The sequence below is a fragment of the Hydra vulgaris genome, chromosome 03 (assembly GCF_038396675.1).
Source record: "Hydra vulgaris chromosome 03, alternate assembly HydraT2T_AEP".
NCBI lineage: Eukaryota > Metazoa > Cnidaria > Hydrozoa > Anthoathecata > Hydridae > Hydra > Hydra vulgaris.
The window spans coordinates 62,402,901-62,421,642 of NC_088922.1; the positions used below are offsets into that span (position 1 = coordinate 62,402,901).

The following is an 18,742-nucleotide window of genomic DNA, read 5'->3' on the forward strand; positions in this document are numbered from 1 at the left end:
ATCTAAATAAAATCAATGTTCAAAATCAGTCTTTAATAATTTAACTTCTGGTTAGCGATTTTTTAATTCTTTACTTCTTTTGCGATGATAATAGTATACTATTATCATCGCACGCTGTGTAAAATTTAAAGAAGTTTACCATTTTTAATAAACATAAGAATAAACTTCAAATTTTATAATAACATAACTCAAATATTAGTACATCAGCGTTTTACTTACATACATATATATACAACATGTGGCTTTTCCGAGGAGAATAAAAACAACCATAAAACTCAACTACACAACAATCGTCAACTTGCTTACTAAGAATTGTAATTTTCTACAATAACAACAACAAAATGATAATAACAATAATAATTAAACAAAAGCAAAAAAAATTAGAGTAAAAAAGTTTAACTTGGTAGAGGTAAAGTTTACGCTAGTAGAGGTAAAGTTTGTTAAAATTTACTCTCAGTAGAGCACAGTGGAATTCAACATTTAAAAAAATTTACTCTTAACGAAGCACAGTGCAATTCGATCTTCAAAAATATATTTCAATTTTAAATAATGCTAAGAATTAAAAAATTTATTTTATACAAAATGCTTATCATAAAGTAGAGAAATAATCAGAATATATACAAACTACTTCAATTTCAATTTAGAATTTAAGCTCAAAAAGGATCTATATATACATCTATTAGCTAATACAAAGAGAGATTAATGATATATATATATATATATATATATATATATATATATATATATATATATATATATATATATATATATATATATATATATATATAAATTAGTACCAGAAAATGCTTTATATTAAAATAAATTTTGATATATCTGCATATATATATTTATAAATTGATAAAAATATCTTATACTCAAACTTTTGGAAGATGTTCAAAACCTTGAAAAATTATTTTAAAATCAGATATGAATACACAAAAGTTGAAAAAGCAGTAATAACTACACAAGATCTAAAACAAGCGAACAGGCTATATAAGAAGAAAAAAAGCGAACTGATTATAAAAGAAACACAGATTGTAGTTAGATAGACAATAATAGCTTAAGCTTGTGGCATGTGCTTGAGAGAAAAACCTGATTGCAAAATGGTGATCTAACAGCACTTATCATACTGAGTTTTTTGTTCTATCTTAACGATATCTTGATCCACCAGAACTATATTAAAAAAAAAGAAAGAAATCAAACTAAAAAACATGCTAAACAATATTATTGATTTATCAAATAATAAAGTAAAAAGTCAAATAATAAAGTAAAAAGTCAAATAAATATTAAACAGTGCATCAAAATGCTTGAACAGAAATAATATAGTAATGAATACAACAGAAAAAAAAATAAAACATAAATTAGGGGAAAACAAAGTAAGTAACGGTTTCTTTAACTTTTAAAACTTAAAATCCTTGAACATAACTAAACTTTTTCTAGCAAAAACTTTTAAAGCAAGCCGTATAAAAGTTATTTAGTCATACCTTGGAGCTTATTTTGTGTTAATTTGTTTATGTGATGTCCATGGTTTTCATATTTCATGTTTACTAAATAAAATATTTTGTATTTTTGAATCCTAACTATAATTGAAGAAATGCAAAAAATGCTCTGGTCAAAAATTCACATAAAAACATGTTGTAAAAAGGTTCAAACTACTGAAAACAATAGCACCAATGATAAAGCTAGGATGTTAAGTTTTTCACCATTAAAATACTTTAGTTCCAAACCAAGTTATGAAAAAGTTTTAAAAGATTTCAAACTTTTTCCTACTTTCAAATTATTTGGGAATTATCAATAATTTAGTTTCATTTAATAACTGAATAAACACTAACTATTGCAAGAAATCAACAGCCAAAGATTCTGTTAAATCGACAGAACGAGATTTATTTTGTAAAGAAGTTAAGGAAAAATGACCAAATTAAATAAAAAACAAAAATATTTAACTATTAACATAAACACAAAGTTGAACAATCCAACAAACAATAAAATACTAATATGTACCGAAAATTGAAGGTAAAAAACATAAAAACATAAACTAAAGGTTTTCTTTAAGGTTAGGAAAAAGTAAACACTGGTAAAATCACAAAAATTCAAAGTTATTAAGAAATTCAGAGCAACAAATATTATCGGATTTGTACTGGTAAAATTTAGAATTTAGAATTTAAATATGTTAACGTAAAATAACGCATTAAAAGAAATTCTACAAGTGTACATAGTAGCGATTATTATTTGTCAATCTGAAAGAGGTAAATTTAAGGCTTCTAATAACAGGAAAAAATTTCAAGAATTTTAAAACTAGTAAGCTTCATCGATATGGTGTGTGACAGTAGATACAGCATTGGGTGAGCATTTAGTGTGATTTGTTCTGCTGGACCAGAAAGCATTAACTATAAAAACTTTTATCAAAAACAGTATGTGATAGCCAAACTGTCTCATACTCATGCATGTTTTAGTTTTTATTCAGTATGTCATTTTTCTTATGTATTCATAAAGTCTGAGTTAAATGGTAAAACTTTTTTGGTGAAAAAACAACTTATACTACCGGGAAAAGTTTCTCTTTTGTAAAAAATACTGTATATTGCTAAATGTATCTTTATTACAAGTGCTCTCTTAAGTGGTAAATACACATGAAATTATGTTTATTAATTTTCGAAAACTTTTCCCATCGTCTTCAAGCTTATGTATATATTTAAAAATAATACGATACTTATAAATCTTGACATGTTTTGTAATTTCGTATTACATCTTCATAAGATTTTTTTTACAATAAAAAAAAAACTCTGGAATACATATAAAAAATCAGAGGACTTTTCAGAGAAACCAATTGGTTAGTAATGTGTATTTTATCGGACAAAAAATACACATTATTAACCAATAAAATAATGACTCAGTAAATAACCAATCAATATAATTAAAATAAACTAAACTGTTATTTTAATTAAATAGATAAGTTAATGTTATTATGGAAAGTTTGTTTATTAAATGTGGGATTTCCCTATTTAATGTGGAGCGCTTCTTTAATTTTAATTTATGCTTAGTTGAAGTGGTATCTAAAATCTCAAATGAATTACAATTAGACAAGTTTTTATAATTAAGGGATGTAATTAAGTGCTTATATATATGGGATTTATTGTCAGTCCCAAGGTGTTCATTAGTTCTAGTTGTTAAATGTCTGGAAGTTTCTCCAATATAACTGGCATTACAGCCAGGGCAAGAAAATTTGTTAACAACATGAGATTCAAGTAGCTTCGAAAGTGGATCTTTAAAACAAAAATTATTTGGTATTTTATTAGTAGTAAATATTAACTTTATTATAATATTCATTAGCAATTTGTTTTTAATTTTCATTTCAGCATAATTAGAATAATTTCCAATGAATAGAAAGCTTGAAGTATCTTATATTAGAATTTTTAACAAAGGTAGAAACAAATGGGTTAATTTTTTTAAAAGGTCAAAACTTTTTTACAGAAATTGATTATTTTGTAAAACAAAAGAAGGATTTTTTATGCCTTATTTATCGAATCCCTACCAAGTATTATTAACTTCATATGTTCTATCAATCAAACAACGTATAAGACCAAACTTGTAGCAAGAGGGAACAAAACTTAAAAAATTTTGTAACAGACCTGCATAAGTTTTTTTATGGTAAACTGATGTCAAAAAGGAATTAGATTTTTTAATAAGTACATCTAAATAGGCAATCTGGTTTTCTTGTTCTTTTTCCATCGTAAATTTTAAACTTTTTTATGTTTACTCAGATGATTAAAAAATTCTTTTCATATTCAGAATTAAAGATAGCAATTATGTCATCCACATACCGTTTATAAAATATTGGTTTAGAAGAGGGACAGTTATCAACCCATGTGTTTGCTCATGAAATCTTGATGAAAATATTAGCTAAGATGGGGACTAAAGGAGAACCCATTTCAACACCATCTGTTTGATGGTAGTATTTTTCATCGAATAGAAAATGGGAACCAGATGTTGAAACCTGTTATAGTTTCTTAAACTGTTTAAAAGTTTTAAAAAGTTGTTTTGAGCAATTTTTGTCTTTAAAGAGTAAATCAGTTGCTATGTTAATGGTTTCCTTAAGTGGTATGTTTGTAAATAAACTTTCAACATCATATGAAACAATAAATTTATTATTTACATTAATATACTTCAACTCTTCAACAAATGAAAATGAGTCTAAAGTGCAAAATTGTTTAGGTATATGTGGAGACAATAAATGAGAAAAGATATTTGGCAAGGTTGTAGGTGTATGTTCCGATTGTTGATATGATAGGTCAAAAAGTTGGAAGAGAATTATCTTTACTAAGTGTGTCATATTATTATACATGTATATATGGCCCTATCTTATATATCGGTGGCAGTCTCAGGGTAGAATATATTATAAATACAACATGACGCTACGAGTATGTAAAGAAACGTGTGGAAACTAATTGTTTTTTGTTTAAAGATTATCTTGTTTAATCTTTTAAATCGTTACTTAAAATAAATTTAAAATGACAGAAAGTGGTAAGAAAGGCGTTTTTCCTCCAATGTTATATTTAACTGTAGATAGATTCGCTGCATTTCTTGTGGATTGAGAAATGGCATGATTATGTTTTGTTGTCAGATTGAGATAAGAAACCACCAGCATATCAAGCTGCAATGTTAAGATATACATTTTCTTCAGAAACTCGAAACATTTACGAATCATTAAACCTAACCGAAAATGAAAAGATCCAGCTACTATATTGGAAAAAATGGAAGTGTTTGCTAAAGGTATTATTAATGAGACTTTAGAAAGACAAATATTTTAAACGTTTTCAAGAAGATGGTAAATGCTTTGATGATTTCTTAACAAAAGTAAAATTATTAAGTAAAAATTGCAACTTTTGTAACACTGAAGATTGTTTGGCAGATATTAAGAGATAAAATTGTATATGAAATACGGTGTGACAAAGTACATAAGAAATTACTTTCTGAAAAAGCTTTAACACTCGATAAAGCAGTAGAAATTAGTCATTCTTCAGAAAAAGCACAAGATGGTGTATCTGAATTGCAAAATAATAACAGTTTAAGTGTAGATTGTGTTGGAAAACAATTGTACAGTAAAAACAAATTTAATTCACCCACACAGAACAGTGATAATAGAGATTTTAAATTTAATTAACTGCTATGTAAATTCTGTTTAAAAAAGCATCCCTTTATTCGCAGATCATGTCCAGCATGGGGTAAAAATTGTTTGCAACTGTAAAATCAATAAAACTGTTGATAAAGAAATGTTATATGTCGGTTGCGATTCAAAACGAAGTAACTCGTGAATGGAGTCTTAGAGGTAAAATAATAAAATGCGTTGCCCCTAGATCATATGAAGTAAAATTAAATCACAAAGAACATATCCTTCGTCAAAATCAGATTCATCTAAGAAAAGTTTACGCTATATCTGCTCCGTGCCGGACTTGGGATAACGTGGTTATAATGCACAGAGGACAAGCTAATCTTTCGTTTGAAGAATGCAATAGTGGTACAACGCCATTGGAATTGGAGAGCGAGAATAATAAAATTATTAAAGAGAACAATTTAGTTGAAAATACAAATGAAGATCAAAAAATTCAGTTATAAAGTCGTGGACAAAGAATAAAGAATAAAATACACTCGATTATAAAGATTTATGAATTAATTTGATTTCTTGACATTTATACATATAGTTTGTTTGTTAGGGACATGTGTCATATTATTATACATGTATATATATACGGCTCTATCTTATATATAGGTGCTGGTCTTAAGATAGAATATATTATGAACACAACACTAAGTTTGTGCATCTTAGGTAATGCATAAATTCTTGCTGCTTAAGATCCTACAGGATAGATTTTATCGTAAATGTCTTTTTTAAAACATTAAGTTTTTTAAGATACCCTTGTAAAGATAGTTTTCTTTTTATAATAGGATCTTCTTCAATTCTTTAAACTTAGTTTTATTACTTATAATATTATAAAAAGATTTTGAATAGTCAATTTTTTTTAAGAACAATCATACCACTTCCTTTATCTGGTCGTGTGATGATGATGTTCTCATTTTTTCGGAGTCTTTTTAATATTTTAAGTTTTCTTAGACAACTTTTAGATGGTGTGTATTTGTAAACGTAGTTGTTTGCCATATGGAAAAGTTCACTTTTAGTTTGAGGTTTTGCGAAATACAATTAAATAGGGCAAATACATCCATCTTTGTTATAAATGCTGGTGGTAAAGCAAAATCAAGATCATTGTTTAATAAATCGAGTTCATCGTGTTGTTAAGTATATAAAGATATATTTCGAATAATATTTTGGTTTTTAAATGGTAAACTAATAGATTTGCTAAGAGAACGGAATTTTTTCTCGTGAGTTATAATGATTGAATGTTCTTTCCTTTTTTTTCCCTTTTTTTTTTTCCCCTCTTGCTGCAAATTTGGTATTATATGTTGTTTGATTTATAGAACATATGAAGTTAATAATACTTGGCAAAGATTCGATACAGACATAAAAAATCCTTCCTTTGTTTTACAAAATAATCAATTTCTGCAAAATTTTTTTGACTTTTTAAAAAAATTAACCCCTTTTTTTTTTAAACATCTTCGCTTCCAACAAGGCTGCAAGCAGCCACTAATTAAAGTTGGAAGTTACTGAAAAAGAAAAGATGAAGATTGTAGAGCAAGATAACGATTGACAGACAACTTAAAAGATTGCAATTTGATTTGCAAGATTGACAGACGACTTAAAAGATTGCAAAAGATTTGTTTCTACCTTAATTAAAAATTCTAGTATAAGATACTTCAAGCTTTCTATTCATTGGAAATTATTCTAATTATGCTAAAATGAAAATTAAAAACAAATTGCTAATAAATATTATAATAAAGTTAATATTTACTACTAATAAAATACCAAATAATTTTTGTTTTAAAGATCCACTTTCGAAGCTACTTGAATCTCATATTGTTAACAAATTTTCTTGCCCTGGCTGTAATGCCAGTTATATTGGAGAAACTTCCAGACATTTAACAACTAGAACTAATGAACACCTTGGGACTGACAATAAATCCCATATATATAAGCACTTAATTACACCCCTTAATTATAAAAACTTGTCTAATTGTAATTTATTTGAGATTTTAGATACCACTTCAACTAAGCATAAATTAAAATTAAAGAAGCGCTCCACATTAAATAGGGAAATCCCACATTTAATAAACAAACTTTCCATTATAACATTAACTTATCTATTTAATTAAAATAACAGTTTAGTTTATTTTGATTATATTGATTGGTTATTTACTCATTATTTTATTGGTTAATAATGTGTATTTTTTGTCTGTAAATGTTTCTCTGTAAAGTCTTCTGATTTTTAATATGTATTCCAGAGTTTTTTTTATTGTAAAACAAATCTTTTGAAAATGTAATACGAAATTACGAAACATGTCAAGATTTAAAAATATCATACTATTTTAAAAAATACTTATTTTATGCTATTACGACATTTAAGAAATATGTATGTATATATATATTAGGGTGTGTCATACTTTTTTTTTTTTGAGTTTTACTTTGCATAGTTTAAAAAAGGGTGAGATATAATATTAAAAGTTCAGAACCGTTAAAAAAAAAAAAAAGAAGAGTTTTAGCTACCAGGGAGTCAGTGAGACTATTTCACCAAAAGCCCGAGGGGGAGGGGGAGGTAAAAACTTAAAAAATGGAAGTATTAAAAAAAAAATAACTTACAAAACGTAAAAAAACGTCATCTCTTTTTTTTAAAAAAAAAAAAAATATTTTTGTAAAAACAAATAGAGGGATTTGCCCCCTCCCACTGCCTACCACTGAAACTGTAAAATTAGGTTGTTTTGGAACTAAAAATAAAACTTTTATATAGATCCACACAACATTTACCTTAGTATTGATATCTGGTGTCCTTCTTGGTCTAACAGATAGATCTCCTAGTTGTTCATTTTCATCACCTTCTCTTATTTCTAGAATTTTGAGTACACTGAAACTTCTCTCCTCTTTATTTTCAGAACAAAGCATAGTTTGAAGAATAGATTCAGAGAAGGCATACCAAGCAATCGCTTAATAGTTGGAATGACAATATTCTGAATATCGAGTGACTGGTGTTGAAGCAACTTAAGCTGGTAAAGAACATGTTTTGGTCCTTTTGTCCAACTATGTTTAACTTTGATGTTAAACCAGACAGGAAAGTACACTCCTACAATGAACTCAACTAGTTTAAGAAGTTTTTAGGCTGCATCGTCTTGAAGACCATGATGAGATACCCAAATTCTACATATTCTATTGGCTGTTGTTAGCCATCTGGCCATGTTAACAGGGCCAATTTCAAGAAGTCCTAGTTGCTGAGGAACATGACCACTGCGTATAGCGTTAACTATTTGATAGCCGTAATACCAATCTGTAGAAAGGTCTTTAACCACATCATTACGTAAGTTAATTAGAGGCTCACCAGTTTCAACTTTACTAAAAAAATGCTTCATCAAGTAAGAAATGCATCAAGTAAGAAATGCTAAAGAAAAAAAAATGCTTCATCAAGTAAGCTTTTAATGGGTCCACTCCATTTTTTATTGCTTTTAGATTCTCCATCTAACAATTCAATTAGACATTTGAGTGGTAATTCATTCATGTGTACATACAATCCAATTTAACTTTCGCCCTAATTTCAGCTCCATAAAGTGCATTACTCCTCTCTCACAACCAGCGTTTACATTGGTAGAGTCTCCACCTCTGAATAGCAACTTCATTCATTACTTTATCCCTAGCTCTCCGAACTTTAATGTGATCTATTATTAATCTAGTGTCACTTTAGGATACAAGTCCTCCATCTACCCATGCTGCAGTAGCTATGACTGCAGTTGCTCTTAAACCAGCACCATATCGAATACTGGCCAATGCAATATTAGAGATATCTTCATAATTTCTAGATTTTTTACAATATTTTGTACAAGGCTTTTGAATAGAAAAAATCTCATTTTCATCAGATTCAAACTCTTTATAATTATCATGTTCGTTATCTTGTTCATTTTGAGAATTATTTTCTTCTTGTGTCGTGTTTTTTTTTCTCTCATTTGTTCTTCTTCTTCTCTTCTTCGTTTGCAACTTTGTACTTTTGGACTCCATCAAATCAGCAGGTCAAAGTTGATATGAACTAAAAGATCCAATCTTTTCTCGTTGGGCTAAAAAAAAGATAGCAACATTTTGCTTACAACTAGACAAATAAAAATAAAATTTTCTTTTTAAAATAATCAAAGAGATCAATAAAATATTATTAAATTTGATTTTTACTAACACTTTTATAATGATTGTCGTATATTCACTCATACCTTTTATATAAACCAGTTCAGAAAAAAAAGTATTTTTCTCTCCCTCAGACAGATGCAGGTAATGTGGGCACCAAATTTACAGTCAGGAGGACAGCATTGCTCAGAACAAAGAACTATTTTACAGTTAAACTCCACCAAGTCAAATAGTTTGTCAATAACGAAATTAAACTTTTGTTTTATAACTTTACTTGCTTTGTTTTGAGAAATTAGACTAGCTTTGTTCCATGCGTCTTTAAGTCTTGTTACTAAATTATGTTTTAAACAAATTAAGGGAGGCACAAATAAAACACTGGCCATTTACCATTTTTCTGAAAGTTTATTATAAATATCCTGGATCAACTCAGAATTACTATAGTTTCTTCTGTTTAGTTTGTTTGTTTCTCTTAAAAAAATACCATATCTTAGGACATCCCTCATTGTTGGCAGTTCAGCTGTTGGCAACTCTTTTCCAGATCCCAAATATTGACGTAGACAAGAACCATTTTTTTTAATTAGAAAGATTATATATATATATATATATATATATATATATATATATATATATATATATATATATATATATATATATATATATATATATATATATATATAACTTGCATAACAAATGTTAAATACTTTTGAATAAAGTTTTGTGTGTAGCCATTCATCAAATAAAATGTATAAGTTAAATTACATACAAAACTTAGCAAAAATACTAATTTTTAAGTATTTTGTAAACCAAAATTTCTGAAACAGTATAACTATTAAACAAATTTTGCTTATCCTGCTATAATTTCTTTTGATAAAGTTGTTGTAAAGCAGATATAACTCTAAAATATTGAAATTAACCCTGAAAATATGAAAATATCAAAAATTCACAATTTTTGGTAATTTTCAAGGCAGTTCCCTGATAGCTTAAACTCATTTAAATTCAAATTTTTGATAGTTCTGAACTTAATATGTTAAACCTCACCCTTTTCTTAAAAATGCCACTGATAAGTATGAATTTTGTAAATTTTGACCATAGTATGACACACCCTAATATATAAATATATATGTGTGTGTGTGTGTGTGTGTGTGTATATGTGTATATATATATGTGTGTATATATATGTGTGTGTGTGTATATATATGTGTATATATATACATGAGTGTATATATATATATATATATTTTTTTGTTATTCACCTCCTCAAGGCCAAGAAGGCCACACCACATGATGAGGCTACTTAATAGTGGTTATAACCCTCTCTCAACTCAACAAATATGTGTATATATATATATAAATATATATATATATATATATATATATATATATATATATATATATATATATATATATATATATATATATATATATCTATATTTATGTGGCAGTGTCAAATGCCCAAGTAAAATGCAAAAAAACAACATCAACAGGTTTACCATTCTCTAAGAGATGGTTGAAATAAAATCAATTGTTTTAAGTAGATCTGTTGAGCATGATTTATTTTTAACAAAATAGTGCTGTTGCTTGATTATTAATTTGAACGTATATAAAAAAGTTTCAAGTTTACATTTGATTATGCCTTCTATTATTTTACATGCAATTGAGGTGAGTGATACTGGTTGGTAGTTTCCTGCTAAGGTTTTTTTACTTTTTTTGTACAGAGTGATATTTGCTGATCTAAATTGGACTGACAATTTTCTGGTTTCAAACGACTCATCAGAAGGCTGATGATCAACTCTTTAAAATAGCTAAATATCAACACCACTTGATTTGTTTTCTTTTAAATCTTTTAATCTTAGATGGACATCTTCAATTAATTTCTATTATTACTGCATTTTTGTCTTTCAGATTCATAATATATTCAAAATAGAAATATGGCATTATTAGATAATAAGAAAACCAGAAAAACCATTAACATTAGGCTGAGTAAGTATCTTGGAAGTTCCTCCAAAATAATTTTTCAAACATTATGCAACATTACCCAATTGCTTGCAGCCATGTCATAATCTGCACTAATTTATGAAAAAAAAATTTACGAAATTTATCAATACAATAAATTTTTTCTAATGTTCCTCATAATGTTGCAGAACAATGGTTTATTTCTAACAATAGTTTGTTACCAAAGCTATAGATCTAAGACTAAGTAGAAGTTGACTGCATTTTCTAAAACAGCTCCACACAAAGCTCAAGAAGTCAACAAAAAACAAAGGGGGAACCTAAACTTGATAAACTTTTATAAATTGCTTTTTGCAAATGCAAAATTGTTTACTGCAGTGAGGATGATGTCACTTGCAATAATTCTTGCGATGATCTTGCTCATTGCCTTAATTAAAATAATTTTATTTGTGATAGCATGAAAGTTTTTTGTAGCAAATTGCGTACTATAAAGTGTTCTAGAGTAGAGGAAAATTTAGACATGAAATATAATCATTTTAATTTTTGTTGATGGTAGAAAAGATAAAACTTTAATTCATATGCATGATAAGACCACAGGCACCTTCAAAAAAAAAAATTATTAAAGAAAATCAAATAACTATAACAGAAAAGTCTAGAGATTGTTACCTAATACACTTGAGCCTGAATCAGAAATATGTACACCAGCCAAGCAATGTGCTATAGGAATATTTAACTGGTTTTTGTAAAAATATAGATCTTAATCTCCAGTTAATAGGCAGTGATACTACAAATAAAATATCTAAATGGAAAGGTGAATCTTTTTGCTGGCTTCGCATTAATGAGTTTCCATTCCACCATATTGTTGAAAAACTTGTTGGGCAAAGAATTACTAAATTGATGTCAATTCCCCTCCTGGAGGCTCTAGTTAATCTTTTGAAGCTATTTCAATTTTGGTAAAAGTAAGATAATAGGATTAAAGAAGTTTCTAAATCTAAAAATTGAATCCTGGTGGGTTCATCCTGAAAATATACTCTTTGCACTTCTCTATTTTGATAACTCAGAACAGAGGATATTTTTCGTCAACATAATATTGGTACTCAAGGATGGAAGTGAATGCCGCTCTACTAATGTGAGATCTTTTAAAGTTCCACAAACAACAACACAAACAACTTATTGATTGGAAAAAAGAAGTCATTACTGAACCCATTTTTACTGCAATATTCATTGCATACCCAAAGTTGTGAGAGAATAATCAAATTAATTACTAAGGTAGCCAAGTCAGTCTATGATTGGGATAAAAGAGATGGTTTTATACAAAAACAATTGCAAAATTTTGTGATGAAATCAAAAAGAAACTTTGTTATCAGTTGTTACCAAAAGTGACCAATTTCAAAAAAATATATATAGTAAAATGTTTAAAAATAGCTGCCACATGTTTTCATTAAGAATAATTTTATATTTAGTCAGCACCAATTTTTTATTATTTGGTATTATTTGGTTTTTATTACTGTATTTGTCACTTGGTTGCTTTATCTTCAAGGTAATTAAAATTAATAGTTGTTTTTATTAAATTTTTAAAATGCTTTTTTAACTATGGCATTCCAACTACAACACTATTTATATAATATTTTTACATAAATACTTATACAAATAGTAATTGTAATATATAATTATAATAAAATTATCAAATATTAACAGGGGGTGGTAGGGAGCCCCAACAGTCTTTACACACTCCTGCCCCAGGAACTTTTGGGGGATAATTGATAATTTTATCATTGACAAGAATCCTAGGGGACAATGATAGTTTTATCATTGACCTCCCAGAATTATATCATTTTTTTCTTTAAAACATTTTAATTTCTATTAATAATTGTTTAAAACTTTATAAAATGAACCCTTAAAAAAGATTTTTATAATAAAATGGTAATTTTAAAACCTATTACAGTAGCTTAACATTATTATTTGACAAAAATTATCAAAATTGCCCATATCCAAATACTTAGGAATCCAAGCATGCTAGATAAAATTTTGAAATTTTAAATTTAGACTAGCATTATTATCATTATAATTTAGACTAAAATATAATAATAATAATGCTATTATTTATTAATAATAATAATTATTATTATAACTATATTTTATAAACTATATTGCATAATAATAGTTATTTTATCAATAAGTTGAATACACTATATAACTGTGACAATCCTTTCCTATGAGAATATGCCTAATGACAATCCATCCTTTGCTATGAGAATATGCAATACTTGCAACACAGTAATTTTATTACAGAAATTTTATCCCTTAAAAAAGGAGTATGAAAATCATTTAATTGAATAAGATTTAATGACTATCAAATTAAAAGAATAAAAAAAAATAATAATAAAAGATACAATATGAAAATGATTTAAAAAAAGAAAATAAGTGACTTAATATTAGAGTGAAATTATTTGTTGACGGATAATGTGGTGATAGGATTGTAAGGGTTCTTTGTGCTTGAAATCAATACTGTTGATGTGGCAAGTTACTTTATTAATGACTAAGAGATCTAAGCATTTAGTAAGGATTTCACCCAACCTGAGAAAAGAAATGACAGTTAGCCAGAAACTTCTTTTACCCAACCTGAGAAAAGAAATGACAGTTAGCCAGAAACTTCTTTCACCCAACCTGAGAAAAGAAATGACAGTTAGCCAGAAACTTCTTTCACCCAACCTGAGAAAAGAAATGACAGTTAGCCAGAAACTTCTTTCACCCAACCTGAGAAAAAAAATGACAGTTAGCCAGAAACTTCTTTCACCGAACCAGAGAAAAGAAATGACAGTTAGCCAGAAACTTCTTTCAGGAACTAAATATTTAAGAGAGTTATGAAAACTTTTTTTAAAATATTGACTTTGATATGGTTTAGTTTACACATTGTGAACATTTAAAATCATCTCGATTACAGGATTCTCTACAGGAAATTAACTCTTCTCTACAGGAGATAAACTCTCTCTCTACAGGAAATAAAATCTTCTCTACAGAGGATAAACTCTTCCCTACAGGAGATAAACTCTATTCTACAGGAAATAAATGACCCTTTACATCCATTAGAAAGCAAAATGCTCTGAAAAGAAGAGATAACTCTCACTCGTAATACAAAAGAATTTTACAATTGCAAGCATCTATCAACTATCAATCATCAAAACCATTAACCACTACTACCAGGAGATGATGAAACTAAAATGTTGAGGTATACCTGAAATATAACTAAGCTTCATCTCAATACAGTAATGATCAATCAATTGTGTAATAACTTAGCAACAAAATGGAGATAATAAAGACACGAAATTTTGCTCGAAAGAAATTCAAAAAAAAACCCGGGGGAAGAATGAAGAAACCAGAGTAGATTAACAAGCTTAGAGATGCTCATCCAGAAGATGAGAAAACACAAAAGATGTGATTCCTTAGATCCATTTAATGTTGCAGCTTATTGATGCTTATGCAAGATGCATGAATTTTAAAAAAGCAATAGATTTTGTAGATTTTTTTATTGCTTAAGATATCAAAACAAAAAGAATTGAGCCGCAAATATTATTTTGCCATATTTAAAAGAATATTAGAAATGTATAAATACAAAAAATAACCATAAATGAGTTTTGTAGAAACTATTCAATCAAGAGTTTTCCACCAAGTATTTCCATCAAGAAAATTAATTAAATTAAGAAATATTTCCACAAAGAAAAATACAAAAAGGATATACTATGTGTTGCTACTTCTTACAATACAAAGAGAGTTTGTGTCTTTAATATTTTCAGTTTGTATCCTGTAATGTGCTGTTCAAACTAAAAACTTTTTTGTTATTGATTTTGATTGAATTGCATTATTGATCAAAAATATAGATATTAACTTTAATAATGATATTTATTAGAAAATTTCAAGAACTAGTTTATAATTTATACTACCAATACAGTTTAAATATACCCACGTAAATTATTTAGTGACTTTGTAAGGTTATGTTACAACCTTATTTATTATTACTTTTTTTGTAACTTTATTCAAAAAAGTTGATTTTCTGTTTCTTTTAATCAAAAAAATTGAATGTTATATATATAAACAACACACACACAATCTTGTTTTTTATTTTTCACACAAATCTGATATTTCAGTACTTTTAGCATTTTTTCATTATATTATTCAGTTCTTCAAGTTACTCGAGTTACTATTCAAATATTTTCAAAGAAATTTTTTTCATTTAGGCTTGTTGTAAGCTCATTTACAGCTGTTGTGTAAAAAATTTATTCATAAATTGAAATGTTGCTTTTGTTCATTCTATATCGTTGCTGCAAAAAAAAAAATATATATATATATTGTCGCTGCAAAACTATCTTAAGTCCATTTTTGGCAAGATTGACTTTTTTGGCTTAAAATACTCCTTACGTGCACAAAAGCCATTTCACAAAGTATCACAAAGTAAAGTATATTTCACCAAAATGATGGAACCAAAATTGATTCAACTTTTGCAACTGTGAGCAAAATTCAAATATCTTATTTCCAAAAAAAATAATTAAGAGACATCGTTGCTGCAAAACAAAATAATACAAGTCCATTTTTTGGCAAAAAAAAAACTTTTTTGGTTCAAAATACTTAATGCATATAATAAATAACTGAAAACAAGTATATTTAATCAAGAAAATCAAAAGCAGTGATTTAAAACTTTAAATGTCTTTTGTCTTAGAACAGCAAAAATGGACTTAAGACGGTCTTGTTTTGCAGTGGCAATTTAATTTGTAGAATTTTTTCATTCTTTATATAGTTTTAAGATAATTTTAAGTCCATTTGCATTGTTGCTTTTCATAAACTTAAATTTTTTCGTTTTTTATTTTGTTTTATTATGAAAAATAATAACATTTTCTATAAGTATTTTAAAAACATTTGGTTTAATTAAGAAGATCAAATGCAGTGATGAATCAAAAACTTTAAATGCTGCTTCCTCAGAACAGCAAAAATGGACTTAAAATAGTCTTTTTTACAGTGATGATATACGGAAATGGTTATTTGTGCATTACACTTTTTGTTGCATCAATATTAGTGAAATAAATATTCTTTTGAAACTAAATGATTTTGTCCAGATTTATATAGTCCAGAACTATAAAAAAAAAATTAATTCTCTTGTAAAATATAAATATATTTACTTTGCTAAAAAAACTTTTACAGTATTTTTAAACAAGCTTTATCTGTATTTACAAATGTGATTTAATTTTTTTTTGTAAAAACAATAAAATATAGAATAATTATGAAATTTTAATTCATTCAAATTATTTCAAACTAGTTGATGTAAATTCTATTTTCAAAGTTTACAAATGCCTAAAACTTTTATTATGAAGAAGAAAGATTTATGATAACACTTGCATTTACACTTAGATTTATACTTACATTTACACATTCCATTAAATTCTATTAACTCTATTAGATTTACATTTTGTCTGTGAAAAGTAATAGCCACATATCTCAAATTGTAAAATGTAGCTCTTTACTATTTAGCTCTATTTCTATTTACTATTTCTATTAACTATTTCTTTACTATTTTTTATATAACATATTGATAGTAGGTAAAATAAAAGGCCAATTGAATTCACTTTTGGAAAATCAAAATATTTGGACTAGTTGTCTCCACTTTTAAACTTTCCCAGCAATGACTCAAAAGTAATTCACCCACATGCCTACGACAAACAAATCAGAAAATGAATTAAGGAATTAGCCATTATCTAATTCCTTCTAAATTGACACACATGCAGCAATTCTCTTTCCTGAAAATGTATATCACCACAGTGTATTAGTATGATCTTTATTCAGATATTTTATATTGATACCATAATTAAAAACCATCCCAATAACATTTTCTTCACACTTCCATTCTCTAAAAATGTTGTTTAGTTGCCTTTGCTATGATTTCTTCAAGAACTTTACTTTCTTTAGTTGATTTTGTATGTAAAAGAACACCAAGAAGCTTTGTTTCATCAGCTCCAGACACAAAAATTTGCAATTGGCCATCCATTCCTTTCGAATCAAGAGTATTTATAAGTTTTCTATCTGAATACACCAGCATTTTGCTGGTGTATTCAGAGAGAAAACAATGATTGGATGCCATTGTATCTGAATACTGGCATCCAATTTTCTTTGGTCTTTAAACTTATTTCAGGTATATCGATTCAAAAATATCAATGCCATATTTAGCTATTCTTCTGTTTTTCCTATTCTTTGCTCTGGTGCTAACTTCTTCAAAATTCTTAATCTCACAAGAGCTAGTGCTCTTGTGAAATTGAGAATATTGTTTCAAATCTTTGATTACTCTACCAATATTGTGTCTGCTGACTAGAGTTAGGCTTCCTCATAGTGTAAGAGCACATTGTCTTTAGTTTCAGATAAAGCTTGATCCCAGTGATAATTTTTTAGGTTTGATAAAAAAAACCTTTATTCTTTCATCATCATCTCCAGGAATAGTGCCAAGTAATAATTTCATATATTTGTTATGTAATTTTTTATCCATAATTGGCAATGAACTGTTTGAGCTCGGCATCAGGTCAGCACAAAAATTTGAAACAAAAGGGTTATCATAAAACATAGAAATAAGGTCAGCAAAAATTTGCTCACCTCAAACACTTTTGGGTCAGCATTGCCAAATGCAGACCCTAATTCTGTGGGCTGATATATGAATACATGAATATATGAACAATAATTTAAAATAAATAAATATAAAGTTAAAAAACACTTACAAGTTGCAGGTTGCAAATCCAAATAATCTGAAACTATTTGATCAAAAAGCTCATCTAGAAATATTAGTTTAATATAAATTGTTAATAAAGCAAAAAAAAAACTTTCATTATTTCTTATTATCTTAGTAAAATTATAAGAAATATTTATTTAAAATAATAATTTTTTGATTGTGAGGTCCTAGGCTAATTTTAGTTTAAGGGCCTAACTTATGCACCTATAATTATTGATTCTGATCATTATCAACTATTTAACAACTTATTTTCTTGAAATTTTTTTGTGAAGTAGTTTTATTGAAGTCATAATTACTTCATTTAAAAAAAATTAGACATTTAATTAAACAAACAAATAACAACCTAATTCTAAATAGTGACTAATTAAGTTATCTAAATAGTGACTAATTAAGTTATCTAAAGATGCAGTCTAATTGTTACCTTTTTTTTTTTATTTGCTAAGTCTTGAATTGATTCTCAAAACTAATTCTGTGAAATTGATTTGTACATTTTTATGAAAGTGTTCTCTAATTTTTTTAATCATAAAAGTCATAAATATTCTTTATAATACTTTGAAATTTGGGGACATTTAATCTTATTATTCATCAAAATTTTATGTGTAATAAAAAAATTTTTATATCTTTTCTTTTGTTTGATATAAAATTTTTTTTCCAGATTTGGAAGAACAATTATACCAAAAGTCATCACCCAAAATCACTGAAGTCATCACCCAAAAATTATAAAACTCAATAACCAAACACCATCTTCCATGAAGAAAACTAATAAT

General features: G+C 27.1%; 1 protein-coding gene across 2 annotated transcripts in view; it reads right to left on the reverse strand.

The window, feature by feature from the left end:
- Positions 1–165: 165 nt before the first annotated feature.
- The window catches only part of LOC100201995 (ras-related protein Rab-24), a 38,021-nt gene continuing 19,444 nt past the window's right edge, over positions 166–18,742 (reverse strand). The window contains exons 6-8 of one of the 2 annotated variants that reach the window (XM_065793938.1): positions 17,965–18,018; positions 1,485–1,547; positions 166–1,173 (exon numbers count right to left, since the gene is read on the reverse strand). In XM_065793938.1, the coding sequence (XP_065650010.1) occupies positions 1,112–1,173; positions 1,485–1,547; positions 17,965–18,018 (179 nt within the window). In that variant the 3' untranslated portion in view covers positions 166–1,111. The remainder of the gene's footprint in view (positions 1,174–1,484; positions 1,548–17,964; positions 18,019–18,742) is intronic. The other variant, XM_065793939.1, reaches the window with a different exon arrangement.